General features: G+C 44.4%; 1 protein-coding gene across 3 annotated transcripts in view; it reads left to right on the top strand.

Moving 5' to 3' along the window:
- LOC123758108 (uro-adherence factor A-like) overlaps positions 1 to 26,723 on the top strand; it is a 364,530-nt gene that overhangs the window by 145,827 nt on the left and 191,980 nt on the right. The window contains exon 1 of one of the 3 annotated variants that reach the window (XM_069338666.1): positions 24,719 to 25,233. The exons of the other annotated variants lie outside the window; for them this stretch is intronic. Within the exon in view, the coding sequence (XP_069194767.1) occupies positions 25,202 to 25,233 (32 nt within the window). The 5' untranslated portion in view covers positions 24,719 to 25,201. Of the gene's footprint in view, positions 1 to 24,718; positions 25,234 to 26,723 lie in introns of those variants that run through there. 3 annotated transcript variants of the gene reach the window in all.

Raw genomic sequence — 26,723 nt, 5'->3', positions numbered from 1 at the left:
TTTTGGTTGGGACTTAGCTAGCTTTGGTAAGTCGTTTTCGTACTGTCTCTTTGCCTCTCTTCACACCCTGAGGTACTCATTCCTCGCCTTCTGGTATTTTCCTCAGTTCTTTGGTCTTCTGTTATTCCTGTTTGCCCCTTAACTTAGTTGCTTTGCCACTTTACATCCCTGATTCAACCATGGGACTCCTCCTTTGTATTCTGTTTGTGTGTGTTTATGGGTGCTTGCGTGCATGTGTGTGTGTTTATGGGTGCTTGCGTGCATGTGTGTGTGTTTATGGGTGCTTGCGTGCATGTGTGTGTGTTTATGGGTGCTTGCGTGCATGTGTGTGTGTTTATGGGTGCTTGCGTGCATGTGTGTGTGTTTATGGGTGCTTGCGTGCATGTGTGTGTGTTTATGGGTGCTTGCGTGCATGTGTGTGTGTGTTTATGGGTGCTTGCGTGCATGTGTGTGTGTTTATGGGTGCTTGCGTGCATGTGTGTGTGTTTATGGGTGCTTGCGTGCATGTGTTTGTGTGTGTTTGTGGGTGCTTGCATGCATGTGTGTGTGTGTTTATGGGTGTTTGCGTGAATGTGTGTGTGTTTATGGGTGTTTGCGTGCATGTGTGTGTGTTTATGGGTGCTTGCGTGCATGTGTGTGTGTGTTTATGGGTGCTTGCGTGCATGTGTGTGTGTGTTTATGGGTGCTTGCGGCATGTGTGTGTGTGTTTATGTGATCTGAATGTGCCATATACTGTTATAAAACGTCAAGTTAGGGACACAATAGACTAGCTGTACATGGAATGGAAGGAAGGGATGCGTTAGTGTAGGTGGTTATGGTGGTTGATGGTGGTTGTAGGTGGCTATGGTGGTTGTAGGTGGCTATGGTGGTTGTAGGTGGTTATGGTGGTTGTAGGTGGCTATGGTGGTTGTAGGTGGCTATGGTGGTTGTAGGTGGCTATGGTGGTAGTAGGTGGCTATGGTGGTTGTAGGTGGCTATGGTGGTAGTAGGTGGCTATGGTGGTTGTAGGTGGCTATGGTGGTTGTAGGTGGCTATGGTGGTTGTAGGTGGCTATGGTGGTTGTAGGTGGCTATGGTGGTTGTAGGTGGCTATGGTGGTTGTAGGTGGCTATGGTGGTTGTAGGTGGCTATGGTGGTTGTAGGTGGCTATGGTGGTTGTAGGTGGCTATGGTGGTAGTAGGTGGCTATGGTGGTTGTAGGTGGCTATGGTGGTTGTAGGTGGTTATGGTGGTTGTAGGTGGCTATGGTGGTTGATGGATCACTGGCCACAATGACGAGTCACCGGTGGGTGTCACAGGCGGGCAACCCTCATCACTCTAATGACCAAGGAGCCTTTGTTGTTACTCGTGGCGGTGGTGGCAGTGGTGATTGTGGTCATGATGATTGTGAGCACTGTTGTCCTGGTGATGATTGTGGTTCTGACGGTTTAGTTTGTATTCTGGAATGTGGTGGGAATTGTGGTCCTGATGGTGTGTGTGCGTGTGTGTGTGTGTGTGTGTGTGTGTGTGTGTGTGTGTGTGTGTGTGTGTGTGTGTGTGTGTGTGTGTGTGTGTGTGTGTGTGTGTGTAGAGTTGTTGGGTGATTGTGGTGATTAATTGTGTTTGTGCTGGGCTGGTGGATACAGGTTTCCAAACACAATCACATCTTTTCAAAGAATGGAAACCTCGTTAAATGTACCTTTGGAATAATGGTGCGTGGCAGCCTGTCGTTCAGTGAACCTAACATTGGTTCCAAACAGTGTTTCACCTCAAATTATGTGCATTATCCCACCTCGATCCTCAGATACTCGGTACTCTGGTACTCAGGTACTCTGGTACTCAAGTACCATGCACTGCACGCATATACACACAGTAAAACACCTGAATTAATGAGACCATTTCAATATAGTCAGGATGTACTCTTAGAAGCAGTGTCGAGATCTTACATAATATTTGCATGAAAGGTACTTAAAGGTGAAGCCCTCAATTGGAACCAATAAAATTAAAATATTTTTGTGGCATTGGCTGACAACACCACCACATAGTCATACGCCAGGCCTTGGGAACCTGGAATGGAGCAATTAGATTGGTAGTGTATAGATTGGGTCTCTATTGTGTATTAGATTGGTCTCTATTGTGTATTAGATTGGTTTCTATTGTGTATTAGAGTGGTCTCTATACGTAGGGCGTCCTGGAAAGTCAAGGAACACAGCGAGAACATCAGAGGCCCGTGGATCTTCAACCTCCTGCCAATATAAACGACATATATTGCCGACACGCATATTGAAACTTGCAAAAGAGAAGTAAACAGGTCCCTCAGGATGTGTCTGACCATCCAGGTTGTTGTGTTGGCTCTCAATCTCTGCCAGCAACAGCCTTAATTATCAAGTTACCACACACAAAAAAAAGCCAGATCTTCACTCTCACACACACACTCAAGTTGCACTCCAACGTCAGCTCTCACTCATGCACACCAGTTCCTCCATCATTCACTCACCAACACTCACGGTCAAAGTGTTGACGTTCAAGATAAACTATTTTGGCCAAATTCTTTTGATTTAAGTCTTCGTTTAGTTTTGATATTCGTGTTTGTCGTTTGATTAAATCTTTATTATTTATTAATACTTTATATTCTATAATTCTTGTTATATAATTAATTCTATAATTCACAAATTGTTAGGACATTCTCAAATCATTAGTCGAGTCTTAATATAAAAAAAGGTCTTTTGAAGAGCAACTGGTTTTCTCTCAACTTGTAATATTTTACATTATTTTTGGGGGTGGTTGACTTCTGGGGTTGATGGGGGGGGGGGGAGCGACTGAGCCGGTTGATATCATACACAATCTCGCCAGCACTGGGACGTGAACAGGTAAGGGGGAGGAGGAGGAGCCTCGGGGTGAACCTTGGGTCAAACCTGTCTGCTGGCGCGTTGGGTCATCTCCAGCGCCAGGCTGCTCGTCTTCTATTATGGTGTTGCTCTCTGGTCTTGTGCAAGCATGGGTGGTGGTGTGTACGGTTGGTATTGTGCATGGGTGGTGGTGTTGTGTGTGGTTGGTGTTGTGCATGGGTGGTGGTGGTGTGTGTGGTTGGTGTTGTGCATGGGTGGTGGTGGTGTGTGTGGTTGGTGTTGTGCATGGGTGGTGGTGTGTACGGTTGGTATTGTGCATGGGTGGTGGTGTTGTGTGTGGTTGGTGTTGTGCATGGGTGGTGGTGGTGTGTGTGGTTGGTGTTGTGCATGGGTGGTGGTGGTGTGTATGGTTGATATTGTGCATGGGTGGTGTTGTGTATGGTTGGTATTGTGCATGGGGGGTGGTGTTGTGTATGGTTGATATTGTGCATGGGTTGTGTTGTGTACGGTTGATATTGTGCATGGGTTGTGTTGTGTACGGTTGATATTGTGCATGGGGTGGTGTTGTGTACGGCTGATATTGTGCAGGGGTGGTGGTGTTGTTACAGTGTGTGTGTGTGTAGTGTTGTGACGTCTCCCAGCATCCAGCCTCCTCTTCCAGCCTCCTCTTTAGTCTCCTCTTCCAGGGAGAAGATTGGATGCTGGGGGAGGGGCGAGGGAGGAGACTGGATTATATGGTGCCGGGTTCGACCTCCCTCACTGCCGGTTGACTCCCATTGTTACTCCAAGTATTGCCTAGTCTCGCATCTTTCCAATTGGAACTTTGCTTCTATTTTTCTTAAGCCATTTTTTTTTTGTGTGTGGATTGAGTGGAAAATGGGTCCTGTAACACTGGTGTACATTCTCGATTCACAATCGGGGATCCTGGATTCGATTCCCGGGTGGGACAGAAATGTTTGGGGGCACATTTCCTTTCACCTGATGCCTATATTTACCTAACAGTAAATAGGTATCTGGGAGTTATAGAGTTGTGGGGAGGGTCAGTAGTTCGGCCTTAAGGGTGACTTCGGTGTAAGTCTATGTAAGTCTCCTTGTCCCCGACAACGGGAATTATCATATTTATATAAATGTTCCTCTTCGTATGTTACGAAGATATATTTCACCCTGACTTAGTAGACAGCACTGAAGGATATTTGTTGATTCTAAGTTGTTATCCTTCATCTGGGATTCTCGTTACCCAGAAGCCTTTACGGGCTATTCATGCCCGTGCCACCTCTTGGGTGACTACATCATCCTCATCATCATACAGTTAGATCTGTAAGATCAAATCCTACATAATGGATTCCTGATCAAACTAACTACTAGTTCTGGCATACTGCACACTAGTTAACCCAATTTTTGAAATAATACTAAGTAATTTACTAACGGGATCAGAACTATGATCACATTGCGGGTGATCAGAGGTCGTGTGTGCTTAACTACTGCCTGTAAACTGAGATCATTACATTTCTCTAAAACCCCCGAAAATAGACGTTGGTGTCGATTCCGGGGCAGAAATACCTTTTAATAATGTTAGTATTTGATGATGCTTTTCTGTATGGCACTGTAGTTTCTGTAGGACGCACGCACACGCACGCTGCGTGTGCGTGCGTAAGCGTGCGTGCGTGCGTGTGTAAAGGGCCTTACATCAATAATAAAAACATCAAATGAACAATGCAGAAATTATAAATCTGTAATGAATATATATTAATATTATAATTATCGTCATCAATTATAAATAAGATAAAAATATATTATGCAACTTTTTTTTTCAGGAATACATATTTTTGCGAAGCGTTTATTTTTTGTTCTGTAAAAGGATAGTTCTAATTCTGTTGATATGAACGGTGTTTCTTTGTACGTTGATTGTTCGGCGTTGGTGGATGGTTAAGTGATTCTGTTGGGCGTTGGTGGATGGTTAAGTGATTCTGTTGGGCGTTGGTGGATGGTTAAGTGATTCTGTTGGGCGTTGGTGGATGGTGTTTCTGTCACCATCCATTGTGTAATATGGATGGTGTTTCTGTTTCTGGTGTTGATGGATGTTTAGTGTTCTGTTGTTCTCCCGAGCGTCCCCAACGTTACTAAACCGATGCACTAAATTACCCGAACCTAACGTACCCGAGAACTCTCGAACAGAAAACGGGATATCATACCAATTCTGTGCGCCGCTGCCATTTTTTAATTATTATTAACATCTTTATTGACAAAATCAATTACAATTTTGCCTAATCTGAGGATTTCGATTAAGTCTTATTAAAGTGAGGATAATGCTGGTATTCACTGTCACGCAGGACAGAGGGTCATACACAAGACAATAGGTCTAAACTGTAGGCTGAAGCACATATATATCATGGTTACAATCAATGTTTTAATGTATGAATATGTGAAAACAACTTTCTATTGTGCACTGCCACACAAGGGCAGGGATGGGTTCATAAGTGATGCAGCTCAGAAGTAATATAAATAAAATTGTTCTTCATTCTTTAAAATGGACAAGCAAATTGTGGATAAATTGTTAGGATGTCGTCCAGAACACCTGAGTCAATGAAATAGTTACACAGTTGGTGGTACAAGAGGCCAGGAGGTCTAAAGTCCTTCACGGTTTCACATTCAACAACATAGTGTACTAGTGAATGCATTAAAGATTTATCACAGAGTTTACAATCTGAATATTCTGGTAGTGGCTCAGCCTCACTAACCTGCCAGATGTGCCTATAGCCAAGGCGAATTCGCGCAATGACTACATCACATTGCCTGGTTCGGTTACTGTGCCATTTTTAAGTACAACAGTTCATGGTCTTAGGGAACCTAAACGCCACAAATGCGACTTATTATTCATGTTTACTCTCATTGATGGCACGACTGGGACTATTGTGTGTTGTGTGCGTCTCTGCTGTCATCTGGTCGGTGTTGCACATGTACTCGTCAGTCTTTAATAATTAAAAGGGTTATTTTAAAGGTACAAAGCAGCGTTCATTCAAATCCATTGATCGTTAAATTAAACGTTGATAAACATTCACAGGCAGTGTGTGTTCTGCCTTTGATGTTTAGTAATTGTCTCTCTCTCTCTCTCTCTCTCTCTCTCTCTCTCTCTCTCTCTCTCTCTCGCTCTCGCTCTCTCTCTCTCTCTCTCTCTCTCTCTCTCTCTCTCTCTCTCTCTCTCTCTCTCTCTCTCTCTCTCGCTCTCTCTCTCTCTCTCTCTCTCTCTCTCTCTCTCTCTCTCTCTCTCTCTCTCTCTCTCTCTCTCTCTCTCTCTCTCTCTCTCTCTCTCCTCTCTCTCTCTCTCTCTCTCTCTCTCTCTCTCTCTCTCTCTCTCTCTCCTCTCTCTTCTCTCTTCTCTCTCTCTCTCTCTCTCTCTCTCTCTCACTCTCGCTCTCTCTCTCTCTCTCTCTCTCTCTCTCTCTCTCTCTCTCTCTCTCTCTCTCTCTCTCTCTCTCTCTCTCTCTCTCTCTCTCTCTTCTCTCTCTTCTCTCTATTCTCTCTCTCTCTCTCTCTCTCTCTCTCTCTCTCTCTCTCTCTCTCTCTCTCTCTCTCTCTCTCTCTCTCATCTTCTCAGCTATCTACCCAGGAGGCTGGAACTCAAATCCTCAGATCTAATTAGGCCGTGTTGACTGACACTCGCGAGGAGGCGCTTCATGTAGAAGTAAATTGTTTCCCGGCTAAACCGCTAAAGCAATATGGTACGAGAGCTTCCTGGTGGTGTAGAGGGTGGTGTGTGAGAGCAGAGGGTGGTGTGTGAGAGCAGAGGGTGGTGTGTGAGAGCAGAGGGTGGTGTGTGAGAGCAGAGGGTGGTGTGTGAGAGCAGAGGGTGGTGTGTGAGAGTAGAGGGTGGTGTGTGAGAGTAGAGGGTGGTGTGTGAGAGTAGAGGGTGGTGTGTGAGAGCAGAGAGTCGTGTGTGAGAGGAGAGAGTCATGTCTGAGAGCAGAGAACTCTCTGTTACATACAGCATCAAGGAGTCCCTCTTACTCCTCATAAAAACTGCAAATGTTATTTACTTCAGAGAGTAATTAGCCCTTAACGCGTTTTTAATTTGCACAAATTTACATATACAAATTAATTTTCATTCGTCGTGGTCTATCCATTTCGGTTCAAAAAATACACTCAGCCACGGTATTGAAATATAAAATCTAAAAACATACAGACCATTATAAACACACATAAGACATATTGCTCCGGCCATATCGCTACAACATTAACCTTACTTTTAACCTTACTTATGGACCGCCAGAGAACTGGTCAAATGCACCACCATGGTTGAAAACATGGTACAGGCAATCCCGGTTGAATGAGAACCAAGAGAGAGAGAGAGAGAGAGAGAGAGAGAGAGAGAGAGAGAGAGAGAGAGAGAGAGAGAGAGAGAGAGAGAGAGAGAAATGAATGAGGAGAGGGAGGGAGAGACCTGATAACAGAGTAAGGCCTGGGGCCAGATTCACGAAGCAGTTACGCAAGCACTTACGAACGTGGACATCTTTCCTCAATCCTTGACGGCTTTGGTTACATTTATTAAACAGTTTATAAGCATAAAAACGTCCCAATCAACTGTTGTTATTGTTATAAACAGCCTCCTGGTGCTTCTGAGATCATTAACTGTTTAATAATTGTATACAAAGCCGCCAAAGATTGATAAAAGATGTACAGGTTCTTAAGTGCTTGCGTAACTGTTTCGTGAATCTGGCCCCTGGAGAGGGAGGGTCACGACCCACCACGCTCACCGTCGCAGACGCCTCCGCTGAACGTTTAATATAAATTACCTGCACGTCGGCCCCTCTGGTAGGAAGGAAATGGTTAGGTAGCTACTGAGAGGCTGTGAAAGGAGAGGGGGGGGGGGAGAGTGGGGGTACTTGGTAGGGGTAGCGAGGAGCGGGTTAGGGTAGAAACGTTGACGAAAGGAAGCAAAGGAAGAGGAACATAAATTAGGAGGGGGTGAAAGAGGCAGTATAAGGAGAGGATATAAGAAAATAAGGAATGCAAGAGAGAGAGAGAGAGAGAGAGAGAGAGAGAGAGAGAGAGAGAGAGAGAGAGAGAGAGAGAGAGAGAGAGAGAGAGAGAGAGAGAGAGAGAGAGAGAGCGAGAGAGCGATAGAGAGAGAGCGAGAGAGCGATAGAGAGAGAGCGAGAGAGAGAGAGAGAGAGAGAGAGAGAGAGAGAGAGAGAGAGAGAGAGAGAGAGAGAGAGAGAGAGAGAGAGAGAGAGAGAGAGAAAGAGAGAGAGAAAATTGGCAAGTTTGTCACGGCGGGAGATGCATGTACTCTGCATATATCATCTTTGATATCTTGTTGTTTACACAGGTGGGTACAGGAAGTCTCACTCAGTGTCCTGAACCTGCCGGTCATATCTTGATTTGACTGAGAGGTACACAGAGTACACACAGTACCCTAGACGCAGCACAGTAACCCAACCCACGCCCGTGAAGTTAATGGAGGGTTGTAAGGGGTCACTTTGGAAGGTGTTCCCCGCCGCCTGGAGGGTCACTGGTGTATGGTGTATCGTCCTCAGCCACAACACTCCACCACTGATCTCTCATCTCCCCTGTATGCTTCTTTAACAATTAATATACGATGCGTAAAGGAAACAAAAAGTGACGTTGCCATAGGAGAGGTCTCTGCTTCACTACCAGTTTTAGCTTTATCCTGTTCCCACATTAAATGCTACGCAAAAGAGAACATACAAGAGCTTTAATGTGAACTGAGGTAGGAATTGTAGCGAAGCAGGGTAAAGATTGGTAAAATAGTGAAATTGAAAAAAGCATAGGTATGGTGGGTATGTGGGCCTGCGGGCCGCTCCAAGCAACAGCCTGGTGGACCAAACTCTCACAAGTCAAGCCTAGCCTCGGGCCGGGCTTGGGGAGTAGAAGAACTCCCAGAACCCCATCATTAAGGTAATATTCATGTCTACTTTCTTAGGGGAAGGAAGGTAAAGTTACCTTAATGTAACCTTACCTTCCTTCCTGCGTAAGGAAAACTAGGAAGTGAATGAATATGTGCGAGTGTACTCACCTAATTGTGCTTGCGGGGGTTGAACTCTGGCTCTTTGGTCCCGCCTCTCAACGGTCATTCAACTGGTGTACAGGTTGCTGAGCCTACTGGCCTTTTATCATATCTACACTTGAAACTGTGTATGGAGTCAGCCTCCACCACATCACTTCTTAATGCATTCCATATGTCTACTACTCTAACACTGAAAAAATCTTTCAAACGTTTCTATGGCTCATTTGAGCACTCAGTTTCCACCTGTGTCCCCTAGTGCGTGTGCCCCTTGTGTTAAATAGCCTGTCGTTATCTACCCTATCAATTCCTCTGAGAATCTTGTATGTGGTGATCATGTCCCTTCTAACTCTTCTGTCTCCCAGTGACGTGAGGTTTAATTCCCGTAGTCTCTCCTCGTAGCTAATACCCCTCAGTTCGGGTACTAGTCTGGTGGCAAACCTTTTAACCTTTTCCAGTTTTGTCTTATGTTTGACTAGATACTGACTCCATGCTGGAGCCGCATACTCCAGGATTGGTCTGACATATGTGGTATACAAAGTTTTGAAAGATTCCTTACACAAGTTTCTAAAGGCTATTCTTATGTTAGCCAACCTGGCATATGCCGCTGATGTTATCCTTTTGATATGATATTCAGGGGGACAGGTCTGGCGTGATATCAACCCCCAGGTCTTTCTCTCTCAGACTCTTGAAGTATTTCATCTCCCAAATGATACCTTGTATCTGGTCTCCTGCTCCCTACACATATCTTCATTACATTGCATTTGCTTGGGTTAAACTCTTAACAACCATTTGTTCGACCATTCCTGCAGCTTGTCCAGGTCTTCTTGAAGCCTCAAGCTGTCCTCCGCTATCTTAATCCTTCTCATAATTTTGGTATAAATGATCTCCCAGAAGGAATTGACTCGTTCCTCTCGATGTTTGCTGATGATGCAAAAATTATGAGGAGGATTAAAATAGAGGAAGATAGTATGAGGCTTCAAGATGACCTAGACAAACTGAAGGAATGTTTCTTGTGTATTGGGACTACATTGGCCGTCCTCCAAATTTTTGGCAGTTCACCTGTTACCAGTGATTTGTTGTACACCATGGAGAGTGGCAGGCACAGAACTTCTGCTCCTTCCTTCAGTATCCATGGTGAGATTCCATCCGGGCCTATAGCCTTTGTCACATCCAAATCTAGCAGATGCTTCCTCACCTCCCCACTGGTAATCACAAACTCCTCTAGTAGTGTCTGGTTTGATGTTCCCTCCCTTATCTCTGGGACTTCTCCTTGCTCTGAGGTGAAGACCTCCTGGAATTTCTTATTGAGTTCCTCGCACACTTCCTTGTCGTTTGTAGTAAATCTTTCTGCCCCTATCCTCAGTTTCATTACCTGTTCCTTCACTGTTGTTTTCCTCCTGATGTGGCTATGCAGCAGCTTGGGTTGAGTCTTTGCCTTGCTCGCTAACTCATTTTCATATTTTCTCTCTACCTGTCTTCTCACCCTTACGTATCCATTCCTGGCGCTCTGGTACCTTTCTCTGCTCTCTAGTGTTCTGTTGTTTCTGTGTGTGTGTGTGTGTGTGTGTGTGTGTGTGTGTGTGTGTGTGTGTGTGTGTGTGTGTGTGTGTGTGTGTGTGTGTGTGTGTGTGTTATTAGTCCACGGTTGTGGTAGTGCGTCAGTCAAAAAGACACGAACCCAAAGACTTCCTGAAATGATGGTACTTATATTAACTATTTAGTCGAGACTACCAATATTATAGTGATGGTCCACAAGTAAACCACTTTTTATACTATTAATTGTACCGAGTCAAACATAAATCTACCTTACCTTGTTACCTAGTGATGGTTTCGGGGCTTAGCGTCCCCACGACCCGGTCCTCGACTAGGCCTCCTCGTTGCTGGACTGGTCAACCAGTCAGTCGGAATAATACATTTTCTGAGAGGGGATGGAAAAGTGGGAGGACGAGGGGGGGGGGGGAGAGAGAGACCCGGGCATAACCGGGTGAACCATCAATAATAAATCATAGTGGCTAACAAGCATTCAGGATTTCAATGCGTGGGTCGCTGGGTTTGTAATCCGAGCTCTCGAATACCACATCGCCATTCGACGTTTAAATCCTCTACGGCCAAAAACTGGTGTACTAAAAAGCATATAGCGCCTCGACAAATTGAAGTAATGTTCCGTTTTCTTTTCGTGGGTCTTCGGTTAGGGTAGGTTCAGGTAATTTAGTACATCAGTTATTAACGTTGGGAACCCTGGAGAGAGCGGGCTGGAGGAGGGTGGAGAGTCAAAGAGGTCTAGTCGAACTCCTAGAACCCCAGCCAGGTACTATCCAAGTACAACTCGAAAGGACAGTCTGGCCATCGATTCATCTTGTCAGCCATCCATTCATCCATCCATCCTGTCAACCATTCACCCTGTCAACCATCCATCCATCCATCCTGTCAACCATCCATCCATCCATCCTGTCAACCATCCATCCATCCATCCTGTCAACCATCCATCCATCCATTCTGTCAACCAGCTATCCAGCCCTAGTCCTGAGGAACACTAATGTCTGACCTGGCGCCACCCACAATAGTCTTGTACCTCCAACTTTCCTCGTCTAGCCTGTTGTTTCACCAAGTTGTTCCATGTCGCTGTCCGCAAAGTTGCGTATACACTTAAGTCCTGGAGCGCAAAGTGAGCGAGAGAAAGGGGAGAAGGGAAGGGAAGGGAAGGGGCGATATTGTACCTTGATGTGACTTACCTCCCCGCCAGTTTGTCTCAGAGGCCGCACTTACGCCACAGTTGAGGCGTGAGACGGTGGTGGTGGTAACTCTCGATTAACGGGATCAGAAGAGATGAAAGAACGTGCGAACATTTAGTACATCAGTTACAGTACAACAGCCTCACAGACCAGATAGAGGGACTGCCCACAGGCTGCGAGAGCAGAACTCTCGAAATCTTCAACAGGTAACAGAGGGACTAAAGCTATTTATCAAGCTTCATTCATTTGGCTGAAGAATTGGTAGAAAATATATAATTGATCAGATTGGTGTTTGTTAGAGGCAGAGGCAACACCAGAACTGAATATATTTTCACGTCATTTGTATTGGTTTTGTTTCGTGATAGAGAGAGAGAGAGAGAGAGAGAGAGAGAGAGAGAGAGAGAGAGAGAGAGAGAGAGAGAGAGAGAGAGAGAGAGAGAGAGAGAGAGATATTACCTGATAAGCCTGAAACAGGAAACGCTAGTGTGCAGGAAATTCTCTATATTGCTGAAGGCGCTATTACCATAACAATATATATAGATATTATATATGTTTATATATATATATATATATATATATATATATATATATATATATGTATATATATATATATATATATATATATATATATATATATATATATATATATATATGTATATATGTATATATGTCGTACCTAGTAACCAGAACGCACTTCTCTGCCAACTATGCAAGGTCCGATTTGCCTAATAGGCCGAGTGATTTTCTTTATTTTCAAAATCTTTTTTTCCAATTGGTTTATTTTAAATATTATTATTATATTGTATTAGGAACACAAGTTATTGACTTAATTATGTTAGATTACGTTATGTTAAGATAGGTTAGGTTAGGTTAGGTAGGGTTGGTTAGGTTCCGTCATATATATCTATGTTAGTTTTAACTCAAATTAAAAAAAAAAAACTTAACTCTTACATAATGCAATGGATAGCTTCATCATTTCATAAGAAAAAAAATCAAAAAATATATAAATTCAGGAAAACTTGGCTTAAGCACTCAGGAGAGTACTTAAGAGGTGGTGTTCTTCTTAGCATAAATTTCACAAATATATAAGCTTGGGTTTTTATCCTATGTTGTTATGTCTTTGAGCCTGTGAGAAGACATTACCATTACTTATCCTACTTATAATAATTATTATTACTGCATTTTTATTATTATTATTATTATTATTATTTGATGGTGACACGGTGTTTCCGGTTTGGTTCCTTCTTTTGATAATTGCTTATTGTTAACTCGTCCACTTGGATGAGTTAAATTATAAGCTTTTTTGCTGGGTCGGTGTTCGATCTTCGATCTGCTCGATCTCGGTGTTCATCCAAGTGGATGAACATTGTTTCTTCTCCCCTTTCCCTTATCCCAGATCCTTGCATGTGCTATAGTCTTGATGGCTGACTGGTTTCGCCTCATAATTTCCTTTCCTTTCTTACTTATTGTAAAATTAGTAAATTACTAATTGTAATTATTAATAAAATTGTTTTTGGAACGTTATCATCATCCTGCCCCTCTTGTTGTGTGGAAGAATCATCTTCTGTTCCACATTTATTATGAGATGTTTGTTCCATATTATATTATGAATATATATTTTGTTAATGTATATTGTCTTTCCCCAGGTGAGTGTTGGGTGGCGGGCGGTGACGAAGGCGCCTAAGGTAAATGGTTGCAAAAACATTTTTTTCGTTTGGCATAAATGGGTTCAGGAATAGTCGACTTCTTCTTGTTAGCAGGCTGAGAGCTTTCCCTTCCCGTAGCCATCTTAAGCCTTACCTTACTGGGATTTCCTCGAACATGGCCCTCTGATCGGTTAACAACCAGCAGGTCTCCAATTACCGCTTCGTGAACAGGGGGCTCACAGTTACGGATCGGTGTGCAAATAATACTCCCTGGCCAGGGTTCGAAGCCGATCGTGAGGTGTGGGAGAGTGTGCTACAACTACTCCTCAGGGCTGTGTAACGACAGTTCTGAGGTCCTTGAGGCATCGTAATTTGTAAGTAAATGAATGGCAGTCTTGAAACTCTGGCTCCATCACAGAGGACCTGACGCTCCCTGCATGCATGACACTGGAATCTGAGGAAGGAGGTAAAGGAACGCTGTCCAACCACCTCAGACATCTGGGACCAAACAAAGCCGTCGTCGTACTGACCAGTGCAAACTACTGTTCAATTAGTACCATTGCCAAGGAAATACATTTATAACCTGGCCCAGCCTGTGATCTACAGCTTCAGCCATCCTTGTCACGGGAGGCTCAGTGTGTAGTGACTGTCCGCCATGTTTCCTCCAGGAACAACCAGCTTCCAAGAACACATTGTGTGGTACAAGTTGCTGTCTGCTTGAATAAGTGCCGAACACATTTGGGTTGCTTGACTGCCTTTTATATCAACATAATATGGTTTGATCAGAGTGTTGTAATCTGTAAACTGAATTAGTGAGGCGTGTTAGAGTAAGCTGGTTTCTTATATGTGATTTGGATTCATTGTAGTGAACAGTATGTTGAGACACGATTGTTGTCAAGAGCTTTCCTTCCAACTTTAGGGACACTGTGAAGATAAACAATTTTATAAAGTAGCGACCCTTGTATCACAGGATCTTTTCCGCTCTCAGTAATGAGATGAGTTGCGAAGTGTGCTCACTCAACCTACTGCTGCTCCTCGTAAGTGAAGGCTCTTACCGATCATAATTTCGGGAAGTTACTGTGAACTGGACACGCCAAGTAATATATATATATATATATATATATATATATATATATATATATATATATATATATATATATATATATATATATATATATATATATATATATATATATATATAGGGGGGTACCACCACTGGTGCAATTATAGGGACCCACAGCCTCAAAGAAGGGAACACAGAGCACTCAGGGAAAAACTTGACATTTAACTCTGAATACGAAAGAGTGTTCACTTCTCCTACCACCCCCCTTTTTTTTTTTATTATGATGTACACTTTATTATGCAAGGTTATACAGTTACATATCTGATTTTATACAAAAAATGAACATTAAGAGGACACAAGAAAAAGTTCGCTTCCTAGAGGCTGTAGATTTCCTCGAACTCCTCCGACGCCGGGCAGGAACCGAGGATGCAGCGGGCATTTCCCCTCTGGATCGCGACACTGAGGCGCTGAAAGAGAAAACTTGCTGCTCTAGGGTCTCTTGTGGTGTCAATGAGCTTGGAACCAAGATCCTTAAGAAACCTTCTTGCACTCTCACCCCATGGGCCTAGGGTCTCAGACCCTATTGGAACGAAATTGTACCTTTGATCTAATTGCCTGTACTTGACTGACTTTTGTTTTTCTCTGTGTGTCGCTGCGGCTCCTGCCGTGCCGGCAGAGAGGGTGATGTATGTCGTTGCCAGGGTGGATACGCAAGTATAGTCCCATGCTAACTGCCTGCCACCCTTCCACGGACGCAGTGTGATTCCGTCTGGTCGGCCGGCAAAGCTAACAGCTATATATATATATATATATATATATATATATATATATATATATATATATATATATATATATATATATATATATATATATATATATATATAATATATATATATATATATATATATATATATATATATATATATATATATATATATATATATATAATGTCGTACCTAGTAGCCAGAACTCACTTATCAGCCTACTATGCAAGGCCCGATTTGCCTAATAAGCCAAGTTTTTATGAATTAATTGTTTTTCGACTACCTAACCTACCTAACCTAACCTAACCTAACTTTTTCGGCTACATAACCCAACCTAACCTATAGAGATAGGTTAGGTTAGGTTAGGTAGGGTTGGTTAGGTTCGGTCATATATCTATGTTAATTTTAACTCCAATGAAAAAAAATTGACCTCATACATAATGAAATGGGTAGCTTTATCATTTCATAAGAAAAAATTTAGAGAAAATATATTAATTGAGGAAAACTTGGCTTATTAGGCAAATCGGGCCATGCATAGTAGGCTGAGAAGTGAGTTCTGGCTACTAGGTACGACATATATATATATAAAGATATATATATATATATATATATATATATATATATATATATATATATATATATATATATATATATATATATATATATATATATATATATATATATATATGTCGTACCTAATAGCCAGAACGCACTTCTCAGCCTACTATGCAAGGTCCGATTTGCCTAATAAGCCAAGTTTTCCTGAATTAATATATTTTCTCAAATTTTTTTCTTATGAAATAATAAAGCTACCCATTTCATTATGTATGAGGTCAATTTTTTTTTATTGGAGTTAAAATTAACGTAGATATATGACCGAACCTAACCAACCCTACCTAACCTAACCTAACCTATCTTTATAGGTTAGGTTAGGTTAGGTAGCCGAAAAAGTTAGGTTAGGTTAGGTTAGGTAGGTTAGGTAGTCGAAAAACAATTAATTCATGAAAACTTTGCTTATTAGGCAAATCGGGCCTTGAATAGCAGGCTGAGAAGTGCGTTCTGGCTACTAGGTACGACATATATATATATATATATATATATATATATATGTCGTACCTAGTAGCCAGAACTCACTTCTCAGCCTACTATTTAAGGCCCGATTTGCCTAATAAGCCAAGTTTTCCAGAATTAATATATTTACTATAATTTTTTTCTTATGAAATGATAAAGCAACCCTTTTCTCTATGTATGAGGTCAATTTTTTTTTATTGGAGTTAAAATTAACGTAGATATATGACCGAACCTAACCAACCCTACCTAACCTAACCTAACCTATATTTATAGGTAAGGTTAGGTTAGGTAGCCAAAAAAAGCTAGGTTAGGTTAGGTTAGGTAGGTTAGGTAGACGAAAAAACATTAATTCATGAAAACTTGGCTTATTAGGCAAATCGGGCCTTGAATAGTAGGCTGAGAGGTGCGTTCTGGCTATTAGGTACGACATATATATATATATATATATATATATATATATATATATATATATATATACACACACACAATATAGGGGGTACCACCTCTCGTGCAATTATAGGGGCACTTAGCCTCAGAGAAGGGAATAAAGTGCACTCGGAGAAAACTTGAAGTTTTTCTCTACGCATGAGTGTATATACATACACACATATACACACACAACAGACAGGTTTGCTGACCAAAGAACCAGAGCTCAACTTCCGCAAGCACAACTAGGTGAGTACAAAAGGGCCTCGCGGCTCAGTGGACAGCGCTTTGGGGTCGTAGTTCTAAGGGCTTGGGTTCGATCCCCGGCCAAGGCAAAAACAAATGGGCAGAGTTTCTTTCACTTAACTTAACCTAACCTTCACCTAACAGTAAATAGGTACCAGGTGTTAGACGGCTGCTACAGGCTGCTTCCTGGGGATGTGTGTGTGTGTATTCACCTAGTTGTATTCACCTAGTTGTGCTTGCTGGGATTGAGCTTTGCTCTTTACGGCCCGCCTCTCAACTGTCAATCAATCAACTGTTGTGTGTGTGTGTGCGTGCGTACGTGTGTTAGAGAGAAATATATGTAGTAGACATAATAGAGGAAAAATAAATTGGTTATAAAGACGGGTCCAAGAGCTAATAGCTCGATTCTGCAGATACAAATAGTAAGGTACACACACACACACACACACACACACACACACACACACACACACACACACACACACACACACACACACACACACACACACACACACACACATAGTGGGTGTGTGTGTTTTGACTCCTTCAAGACACACGCACATATTACACATTACTTCTCTAGCGTGATGAAGTCGTGTTGAGGAGTAAACACATGAACAGCTGTTGTCATTCATCACTTGTAAGACGTCGGTGCCCTCACTCATGTCTGACACCCGACACCCTGAATGGCTACTCCCTTCTTTATCTTTTCTGGGTCCTTCGAGGACCTTCTTTATCTTTTTTTGGCTCCTTCGAGAATTCAGTCTCCTCCTTTCTTTGTACCCAAGCGAAAAAGATAGAAACTGCTATTCTCCCCAAACTTGTCTCCAACATCCATTAATCTCCTCCAACTATCCATACTCTCCCTGTTCATTCACTCCCAACAATGCACCCACGCACGCCAAATCGGTTCATCCAACTTTAGGGTACACCCGCACACATCCACCCGTTCACCCACACACACACACATATACACGCACACTTAACAAAACACCTGCAGTTTGCTGTAGAGAATGGTTCAGTCACATAGTGCAGATACATATGCAGGAATGTGGTCATAAATTAAAGGGTGTATCGTGTCGGCAGGATATTAGCGTGCGTTGGGTGATGGTAGCATGAGTTGTGTAAATGGATAGATTTGTGTCTGGATTGCGTGAGAGTGAGGGAGAGGATAGAGTGTGCGGGTATGTGTCGAGGGCAGCGTAGTAAGTGTGTGTACTCACCTAGTTGTACTCACCTAGTTGTGTTTGCAGGGGTTGAGCTCTGGCTCTTTGGTCCCGCCTCTCAACCGTCAATCAACAGGTGTACAGATTCCTGAGCCTATCGGGCTCTGTCATATCTACACTTGAAACTGTGTATGGAGTCAGCCTCCACCACATCACCCCCTAATGCATTCCATTTGTCAACCACTCTGACACTAAAAAAGTTCTTTCTAATATCTCTGTGGCTCATTTGGGCACTCAGTTTCCACCTGTGTCCCCTTGTGCGTGTTCCCCTTGTGTGTGTGTGTGTGTGTGTGTGTGTGTGTGTGTGTGTGTGTGTGTGTGTGTGTGTGTGTGTGTGTACTCACCTATATGTACTCACCTATATGTGCTTGCAGGATCGAGCATTGACTCTTGGATCCCGCCTTTCTAGCTATCGGTTGTTTACAGCAATGACTCCTGTCCCATTTCCCTATCATACCTAGTTTTAAAAGTATGAATAGTATTTGCTTCCACAACCTGTTCCCCAAGTGCATTCCATTTTTCTACTACTCTCACGCTAAAAGAAAACTTCCTAACATCTCTGTGACTCATCTGAGTTTCCAGTTTCCACCCATGTCCCCTCGTTCTGTTATTATTACGTGTGAACATTTCATCTATTTCCACTTTGTCAATTCCCCTGAGTATTTTATATGTCCCTATCATATCTCCTCTCTCCCTTCTTTTCTCTAGTGTCGTTAGGTTCAGTTCCTTCAGCCGCTCTTCATATCCCATCCCTCGTAACTCTGGGACAAGCCTCGTCGCAAACCTCTGAACCTTCTCCAGTTTCTTTATGTGTTTCTTCAGGTGGGGGCTCCATGATGGCACGGCATACTCTAAGACGGGTCTCACGTAGGCAGTGTAAAGTGCCCTAAAAGCTTCCTCGTTTAGGTTTCTGAATGAAGTTCTAATTTTCGCCAGTGTAGAGTACGCTGCTGTCGTTATCCTATTTATATGTGCCTCAGGAGTTAGATTAGGTGTCACATCCACTCCCAGGTCTCTTTCTCGAATCGTTACAGGTAGGCTGTTCCCCTTCATTGTGTACTGTCCCTTTGGTCTCCTGTCACCTGATCCCATTTCCATAACTTTACATTTACTGGTGTTAAACTCCAGTAGCCATTTCCCTGACCATGTGTGTGTGTGTGTGTGTGTGTGTGTGTGTGTGTGTGTGTGTGTGTGTGTGTGTGTGTGTGTACGTGCGTGCGTGCGTGCGTGTGCGGGGGGAGGGAGGGGGGGAAGCTCATAGAATGTGGGTGAGGGTGGAGGGCAGCATAGTGTGGGTGCGGCCGCCCACCTCCTGGTAATGAGGCAGTAGCCGTTGCCCTGGGCCAGGTCTTCCCGCTTGTTGTTGCACTTCACTCGTTCCCAAGCTGTAGGGGCAGGGACGGCGGGGAGGGGCAGGGACGACGGGGAGGGGCAGGGACGACGGGGAGGGGCAGGGACGGCGGGGAGGGGCAGGGAAGAGGCATGGATGGTGGACCAAGGATCGGCAGGGCATGAGTGGTATGCAACAATACCGTCATCCCCTGTATATACCCCTATATACCCCCCACCCTGGTGTGATAATCAAGTATATGCCGTAACCCACATGTGAGAATATGCGACCATCAGTATGCTTGGCATAACTTTACTCACAGCAACGCTCCCGCCACACACACACATACACACACACACACACACACACACAAACTTGTGTAAAGAATCATTCAGAACTTTGTATACCACATATGTCAGGCCAATCCTGGAGTATGCAGCCCCAGCATGGAGTCCATATCTAGTCAAGGATAAGACTAAACTGGAAAAGGTTCAAAGGTTTGCCACCAGACTAGTACCGAGCTGAGAGGTATGAGCTACGAGGAGAGACTCCGGGAATTAAACCTCACTTCGCTGGAAGACAGAAGAGTTAGGGGGGACATGATCACCACATTCAAGATTCTGAAGGGGATTGATAGGGTAGATAAAGACAGTCTATTTAACACAAGGGGAACACGCACAAGGGGACACAGGTGGAAACTGAGTGCCCAAATGAGCCACAGAGATATTAGAAAGAACTTTTTTAGTGTCAGAGTGGTTGACAAATGGAATGCATTAGGAAGTGATGTGGTGGAGGCTGACTCCATACACAGTTTCAAGTGTAGATATGACAGAGCCCGATAGGCTCATGAATCTGTACACCTGTTGATTGACGGTTGAGAGGCGGGACCAAAGAGCCAGAGCTCAACCCCCGCAAACACAACTAGGTGAGTACAACTAGGTGAGTACACACACACACACACACACACACACACACACACACACACACACACACACACACACACACACACTAACCACCACCACCAGACAGCTCATCACAGCGCCTCACTCGTCATTAAGCCAGAAAACAACAATATGATCTCCAGGTTTATTGAGAACAATGAACTTAACAACCCAGTTCAACATGGATTTAGAGCAGGAAGATCCTGCATTTCGGAATTACTCAACGACTTTTACAAAATCACGAGAGCATAACAAGTAAAACAAAATGAGTAAAACAAAACTTATAGCAGATGTAAACAAAAATACAAGTCACAGCTTCGTGTCAACCTATGCAGACGATACAAAAAATCAGCATGAAAATTACTTCTGTAGAAGACTTTGAAAACTATAAACTAACATCCATAAAATCTTCAATTGGGCAACAGAAAATAATGTGATGTTTAGCAGTGATAAATACCAAGGTAAGGCACACCTGGGGTGCCTTACCTTGAGGTTACCTTGAGGTGCTTCCGGGGCTTAGCGTCCCCGCGGCCCGGTCGTCGATCAGGCCTCCTGGTTGCTGGACTGGTCAACCCGGCTGTTGGACGCGGCTGCTCGCAGCCTGACGTACGAATCACAGCCTGGTTGATCAGGTATCCTTTGGAGGTGTTTATCCAGTTCTATCTTGAACACTGTGAGGGGTCGGCCAGTTATGCCCCTTATGTGTAGTGGAAGCGTGTTGAACAGTCTCGGGCCTCTGATGTTGATAGAGTTCTCTCTCAGAGTACCTGTTGCACCTCTGCTTTTCAACGGGGGTATTCTGCACATCCTGCCATGCCTTCTGGTCTCATGTGCTGTTATTTCTGTGTGCAGGTTTGGGACCAGCCCCTCTATTATTTTCCACGTGTAAATTATTATGTATCTCTCCCGCCTGCGCTCAAGGGAGTACAGATTTAGGCTCTTTAGTCGGTCCCAGTAATTTAGATGTTTTACTGAGTGGATTCTAGCAGTAAAGGATCTCCTGCATGCTTTCCAGGTCAGTAGTTCCTCCTGCTTTGAAAGGGGCTGTCATTGTGCAGCAGTACTCCACTCTAGAGAGCACTAGCGTTTTGAAAAGTATCATAGTCGGTATAGCATCTCTAGTGTGAAAAGTTCTTGTTATCCAACCTGTCATTTTTCTTGCAGTTGTGACGGCTACTTTATTGTGTTTTTTAAATGTAAGGTCTTCCGACATGAGTACACCCAGGTCCTTTACATTGCCTTTTCTTTGCCCGTATTTTGTACGTGGTTTCCGTTTTTATATTTTAATTTTTTCCGTAACGCATGAGCTGGAACTTATCTTCGTTACACCCCATATTATTTTCTGTAGCCCACAGAAAGACCTGATTTACATCTGATTGGAGGTTTCCTCCAATCAGATGTAAAATGTGTCTTCTATGTTGCCTACTCTCATGAAAATCCTAATGTCTGGATATGTTCTAGGTGGTATGTCTTCCTAGGTGTCTGTGAAAATCCTAGGGTATGGTAAAAAATTTTGACTTAAACGAAACACAGAGAACAACATGCAAACAGATTTCGTAGAAGGAAAATACGTAAATAATTTGAGAGTAAAGATGTTAGACAACCTGACATTTAGTGAACATAACCAAGCAATTACAGAGTCAGCCAGGAAAATGATAGTTTGGACTATGAGAACGTGCAAATCCAAGGATCCCACCACAATTCCTGTACTATTTAAATCAGTGTTACTGCCCCGTCTTGAGTATTGCTTAATCGCGTCTATGTATGCCGTATATGTTCTCTGTATTCCCTCTATTTCAGCAATCTCTCCTCTCTCCCAATCTCTCTCCAGTAGGCTCCAGAATCTGTACACCAGTTGATAGACATTTGAGAGTCGGGACCAAAGAGCCAAAGTTCATCCCCCGTAAGCACAACTAGGTGAGTCACAATATATATATATATATATATATATATATATATATATATATATATATATATATATTATATATGTATATATATTTATATATGTATATATATTTAAAAAAGAGGAAATAATGAGTTATACTAATGGATCAATACTAGGGACTGACGGAAGTCTGGAACCTGATAATGGTCTGTTATCGTAAACATTATTATAACTTGTCAGCGTCCGCATCAATACTTTCCTTGTAATTGGTGTTTTATAATTGTTGCGCTTGTTGCAATCGTTATCATGTCGAGGCAGAGTGGGCGTCAGTATGTCGAGGGGGAGTGGGCGTCAGTATGTCGAGGGAGAATGGGCGTCAGTATGTCGAGGGAGAGTGGGCGTCAGTATGTCGAGGGAGAGTGGGCGTCAGTATGTCGAGGGAGAGTGGGCGTCAGTATGTCGAGGGAGATTGGGCGTCAGTATGTCGAGGGAGAGTGGGCGTCAGTATGTCGAGGGAGAGTGGGCGTCAGTATGTCGAGGGAGAGTGGGCGTCAGTATGTCGAGGGAGAGTGGGCGTCAGTATGTCGAGGGAGAGTGGGCGTCAGTATGTCGAGGGAGAGTGGGCGTCAGTATGTCGAGGGAGAGTGGGCGTCAGTATGTCGAGGGAGAGTGGGCGTCAGTATGTCGAGGGAGAGTGGGCGTCAGTATGTCGAGGGAGAGTGGGCGTCAGTATGTCGAGGGAGAGTGGGCGTCAGTATGTCGAGGGAGAGTGGGCGTCAGTATGTCGAGGGAGAGTGGGCGTCAGTATGTCGAGGGAGAGTGGGCGTCAGTATGTCGAGGGAGAGTGGGCGTCAGTATGTCGAGGGAGAGTGGGCGTCAGTATGTCGAGGGAGAGTGGGCGTCAGTATGTCGAGGGAGAGTGGGCGTCAAGTATGTCGAGGGAGAGTGGGCGTCAGTATGTCGAGGGAGAGTGGGCGTCAGTATGTCGAGGGAGAGTGGGCGTCAGTATGTCGAGGGAGAGTGGGCGTCAGTATGTCGAGGGAGAGTGGGCGTCAGTATGTCGAGGGAGAGTGGGCGTCAGTATGTCGAGGGAGAGTGGGCGTCAGTATGTCGAGGGAGAGTGGGCGTCAGTATGTCGAGGGAGAGTGGGCGTCAGTATGTCGAGGGAGAGTGGGCGTCAGTATGTCGAGGGAGAGTGGGCGTCAGTATGTCGAGGGAGAGTGGGCGTCAGTATGTCGAGGGAGAGTGGGCGTCAGTATGTCGAGGGAGAGTGGGCGTCAGTATGTCGAGGGAGAGTGGGCGTCAGTATGTCGAGGGAGAGTGGGCGTCAGTATGTCGAGGGAGAGTGGGCGTCAGTATGTCGAGGGAGAGTGGGCGTCAGTATGTCGAGGGAGAGTGGGCGTCAGTATGTCGAGGGAGAGTGGGCGTCAGTATGTCGAGGGAGAGTGGGCGTCAGTATGTCGAGGGAGAGTGGGCGTCAGTATGTCGAGGGAGAGTGGGCGTCAGTATGTCGAGGGGGAGTGGGCGTAATGTGGGTTGGCAGCGTTTGCGTAATGTGGCGGCGGCGGGGGTGTTGGGTTGGTGCGCGCGGCGGCCCGGAAGGCAACAGGCTCACAACAAAGCACTAATCTGAACTGATCCAAATTCCTCCACACCGAGACCAGGCGACCCAGCTTGTCCATACCACAGCGGGTCTTGCACCCCTCCCTCGTTGTCCTCTCACCCCTCCCCCTCCTTCTCCCTTCCCTCCCTCCTCCCTCGGAGCCCTCCTACCCCTACCTGTTACCTCAGCCACCCTGCCCAATCCCCTCTCCGACTTCGCTGATGACTTCAAGATAATACCCAGGGTTACCAACACCTGGAACTGTGAGTGATTCACAGGTGTGTCGAGGGCCAGGATTGGGGGTATGGCCACGTCCAGGGGTCTCTGTGGGTACTTGCTGGGAGGACGACAAGAGGCATCTGTGTTTTGGGGTGAAATATTCCTTCGCTCAACAAAGGAATGCGCCCAAGATTTTCTGTGGTTAGAGATGACGCGATCTCCAGTTGACTAGTGCTGTTTTAAGATTCTCCTCGGCTGCCCGTTCACGAACTGGAAACGTTCGTTAGCCGTATACGGGGGAACTTACGAGATATTTCATGGGTAAAAATTACTCATTAAGGGGAAAAATTACATCCTCAGAATCCTACGCGACACAACAAATTCGCCGACTGGCAACTGGAAGGATGGCAGGCAGCGCTACCAAATCTCTCCTTACCAATAATTACTTCCATTTCTTCTGTTGGACCAGTTTATCTAATCCATAAAGACAGTAAGAGCGTGTGTGCCTTGATAATGACCAAGGGGCTGCTGCAACAGTGGCCGAGGAGCCCAGAGCAGACGCTAGAGTGTTGGTGGTGGTGGAGGGGGCGGTGTTGGGTGGGGTTGAGCGCTGCTAGCCCGGAGTGGGGGCCTCTCCTACCTGCCCGCCCGCAAGCCCGACCCGCTGGAACAGTTAGCTGTTTGCTGGATCCCAGTACGCGTCGTTTCCCCCCCACCTCTCCGCTACTATACGTCCAGTTGTGCGTGCCGGGCCGCTCGACCTGTCCTGTGTGCTGGTGTGTGTTCCAGTGGATGTGCTCAAGGTCAATTTAGTGCACTTAATGGCGTCTCAACCAAGTGTCTGAGTGTGTGTGTGTGTGTGTCTGTGTGGGGGAATATAGTGAATCTGAAAATTATTGTGGGAGATTTGAGGTATGTTTATAAGATATATATATATATATATATACATGCGTATATCCATAAATAAATTAGTGAAGATGGTGCAGCAGTGACTTGTGGAAAGTGCGTGCAAGGTCTCGAACTTGGTCTAGAATTCTTCAGAGCAAGTGTGTGAACGGTTTTGAAATTGAAATAAGTTTATTGAGGTAAAATACATGTGCACGGTTGAATTATAAATACAATTGAAAAATCGAGATAGTGAAGGAGGTAGAGGAGTAGAAGGCAAGGTGACCACCATGTACAGTACGACGTCGCCGAGATGAGGCTGAAACTCGCCCAGCCTAACACCAGGTAAGATGCTCACCAGTTCTAGCACAGATACTTATAAGATGCTGCTGCCAGGATATTCCAGAGAATGCTTTAAAATGACGTTGGAGAAGTGTTTCTGAGATGCCTAAAAACGTGACCTTTCCATTGCGTAAGAGATGCCTTTAAGATATCGCACCCAAAGTTCTTGAAGATGACCTTAAGATACCACTCACTACCAAGGTGTTCCACAAAATAATTTTTAAAATGGGGCTTCAGAGAGTTTTATAGATGCACAAAGATGATATTTTGCGCTTATTCGAGAGACGTGTGTAATGTTTTAATACAGAGTTCTCTGGGACTGGTTCCAAGAGGTCCTAAGATGGTGTCCCCTCAAGGTGTTACAACAATCTTTTTTAAGAAAGCTCTTCTGACAAGTTGTACATGGATGGGAACAAGTTTTGTGGAGGGGATCGGAAGGGAGGGGGAGGGGGAGGCATCTCCATTATGCTTGGAGGACAAATTCTTATTTAATGATGTGCTTGTTTGTATTATATTGTAGGACTTTTTTGTACATTATATTGTAAGGTGACCTTGTGTACTTACCTAGTTGTGCTTGCGGGGGTTGAGTTTTGGCTCTATGGTCCCGCCTCTCAACTGTCAGTCAACTGGTGTGCAGGTTCCTGAGCCTACTGGGCTCTATCAAATCTACATTGGAAACGGGGTATGGAGTCTGCCTCCACCACATCACTGCACAATGCATTCCATTTGTTAACTACCCTGACACTGAAACAATTTGCTATAATGTTTATGTGGCTCATTTGGGTACTAAGTTTCCACCCGTGTGTGTGTGTGTGTGTGTGTGTGTGTGTGTGTGTGTGTGTGTGTGTGTGTGTGTGTGTGTGTGTGTGTGTGTGTGTGTGTGTGTGTGTGTATGTGTGTGTGTGTGTGTTTACTATTTATATTTACTATTTGTGTCTGCAGAATCGAGCTATAAGCTCATGGACCCCGCCTTTCTATTTTTCCTCTATCTATTTTCCTCTACATATATTTATCTCTAACACAGGGACACACATTCCCTGGAAGCAGCCCGTAGTAGTTGTCTAACTCCCAGGTACATATTTACTACCAGGTTAACAGGTGCATCAGGGTGAAGGAAACTGCCCATTTGCCCGTGAAAGAAACCTGGGCCATTAGGACTACGACCCCCAAGTGCTATTCATTCAGCCGCGAGACCCCTATTGGGGTGTGTGTGTGGGTGTACTCACCTAGTGTGTGTCTATCTGTCTGTCTGTCTGTCTGTCTGTCTGTCTGTCTGTCTGTCTGTCTGTCTGTCTGTCTGTCTGTCTGTCTGTCTGTCTGTCTGTCTCTCTGTCTGTCTGTCTGTCTCTGTCTGTTTCTGTCTGTCTGTCTGTCTGTCTGTCTGTCTCTGTCTCTCTGTCTCTCTGTCTGTTTCTGTCTGTCTGTCTCTCTCTCTCTCTCTCTCTCTCTCTCTCTCTCTCTCTCTCTCTCTCTCTCTCTCTCTCTCTCTCTCT

This window comes from Procambarus clarkii, chromosome 40 (genome assembly GCF_040958095.1).
Source record: "Procambarus clarkii isolate CNS0578487 chromosome 40, FALCON_Pclarkii_2.0, whole genome shotgun sequence".
NCBI lineage: Eukaryota > Metazoa > Arthropoda > Malacostraca > Decapoda > Cambaridae > Procambarus > Procambarus clarkii.
This window is presented reverse-complemented; position numbering and strand designations above follow the sequence as displayed.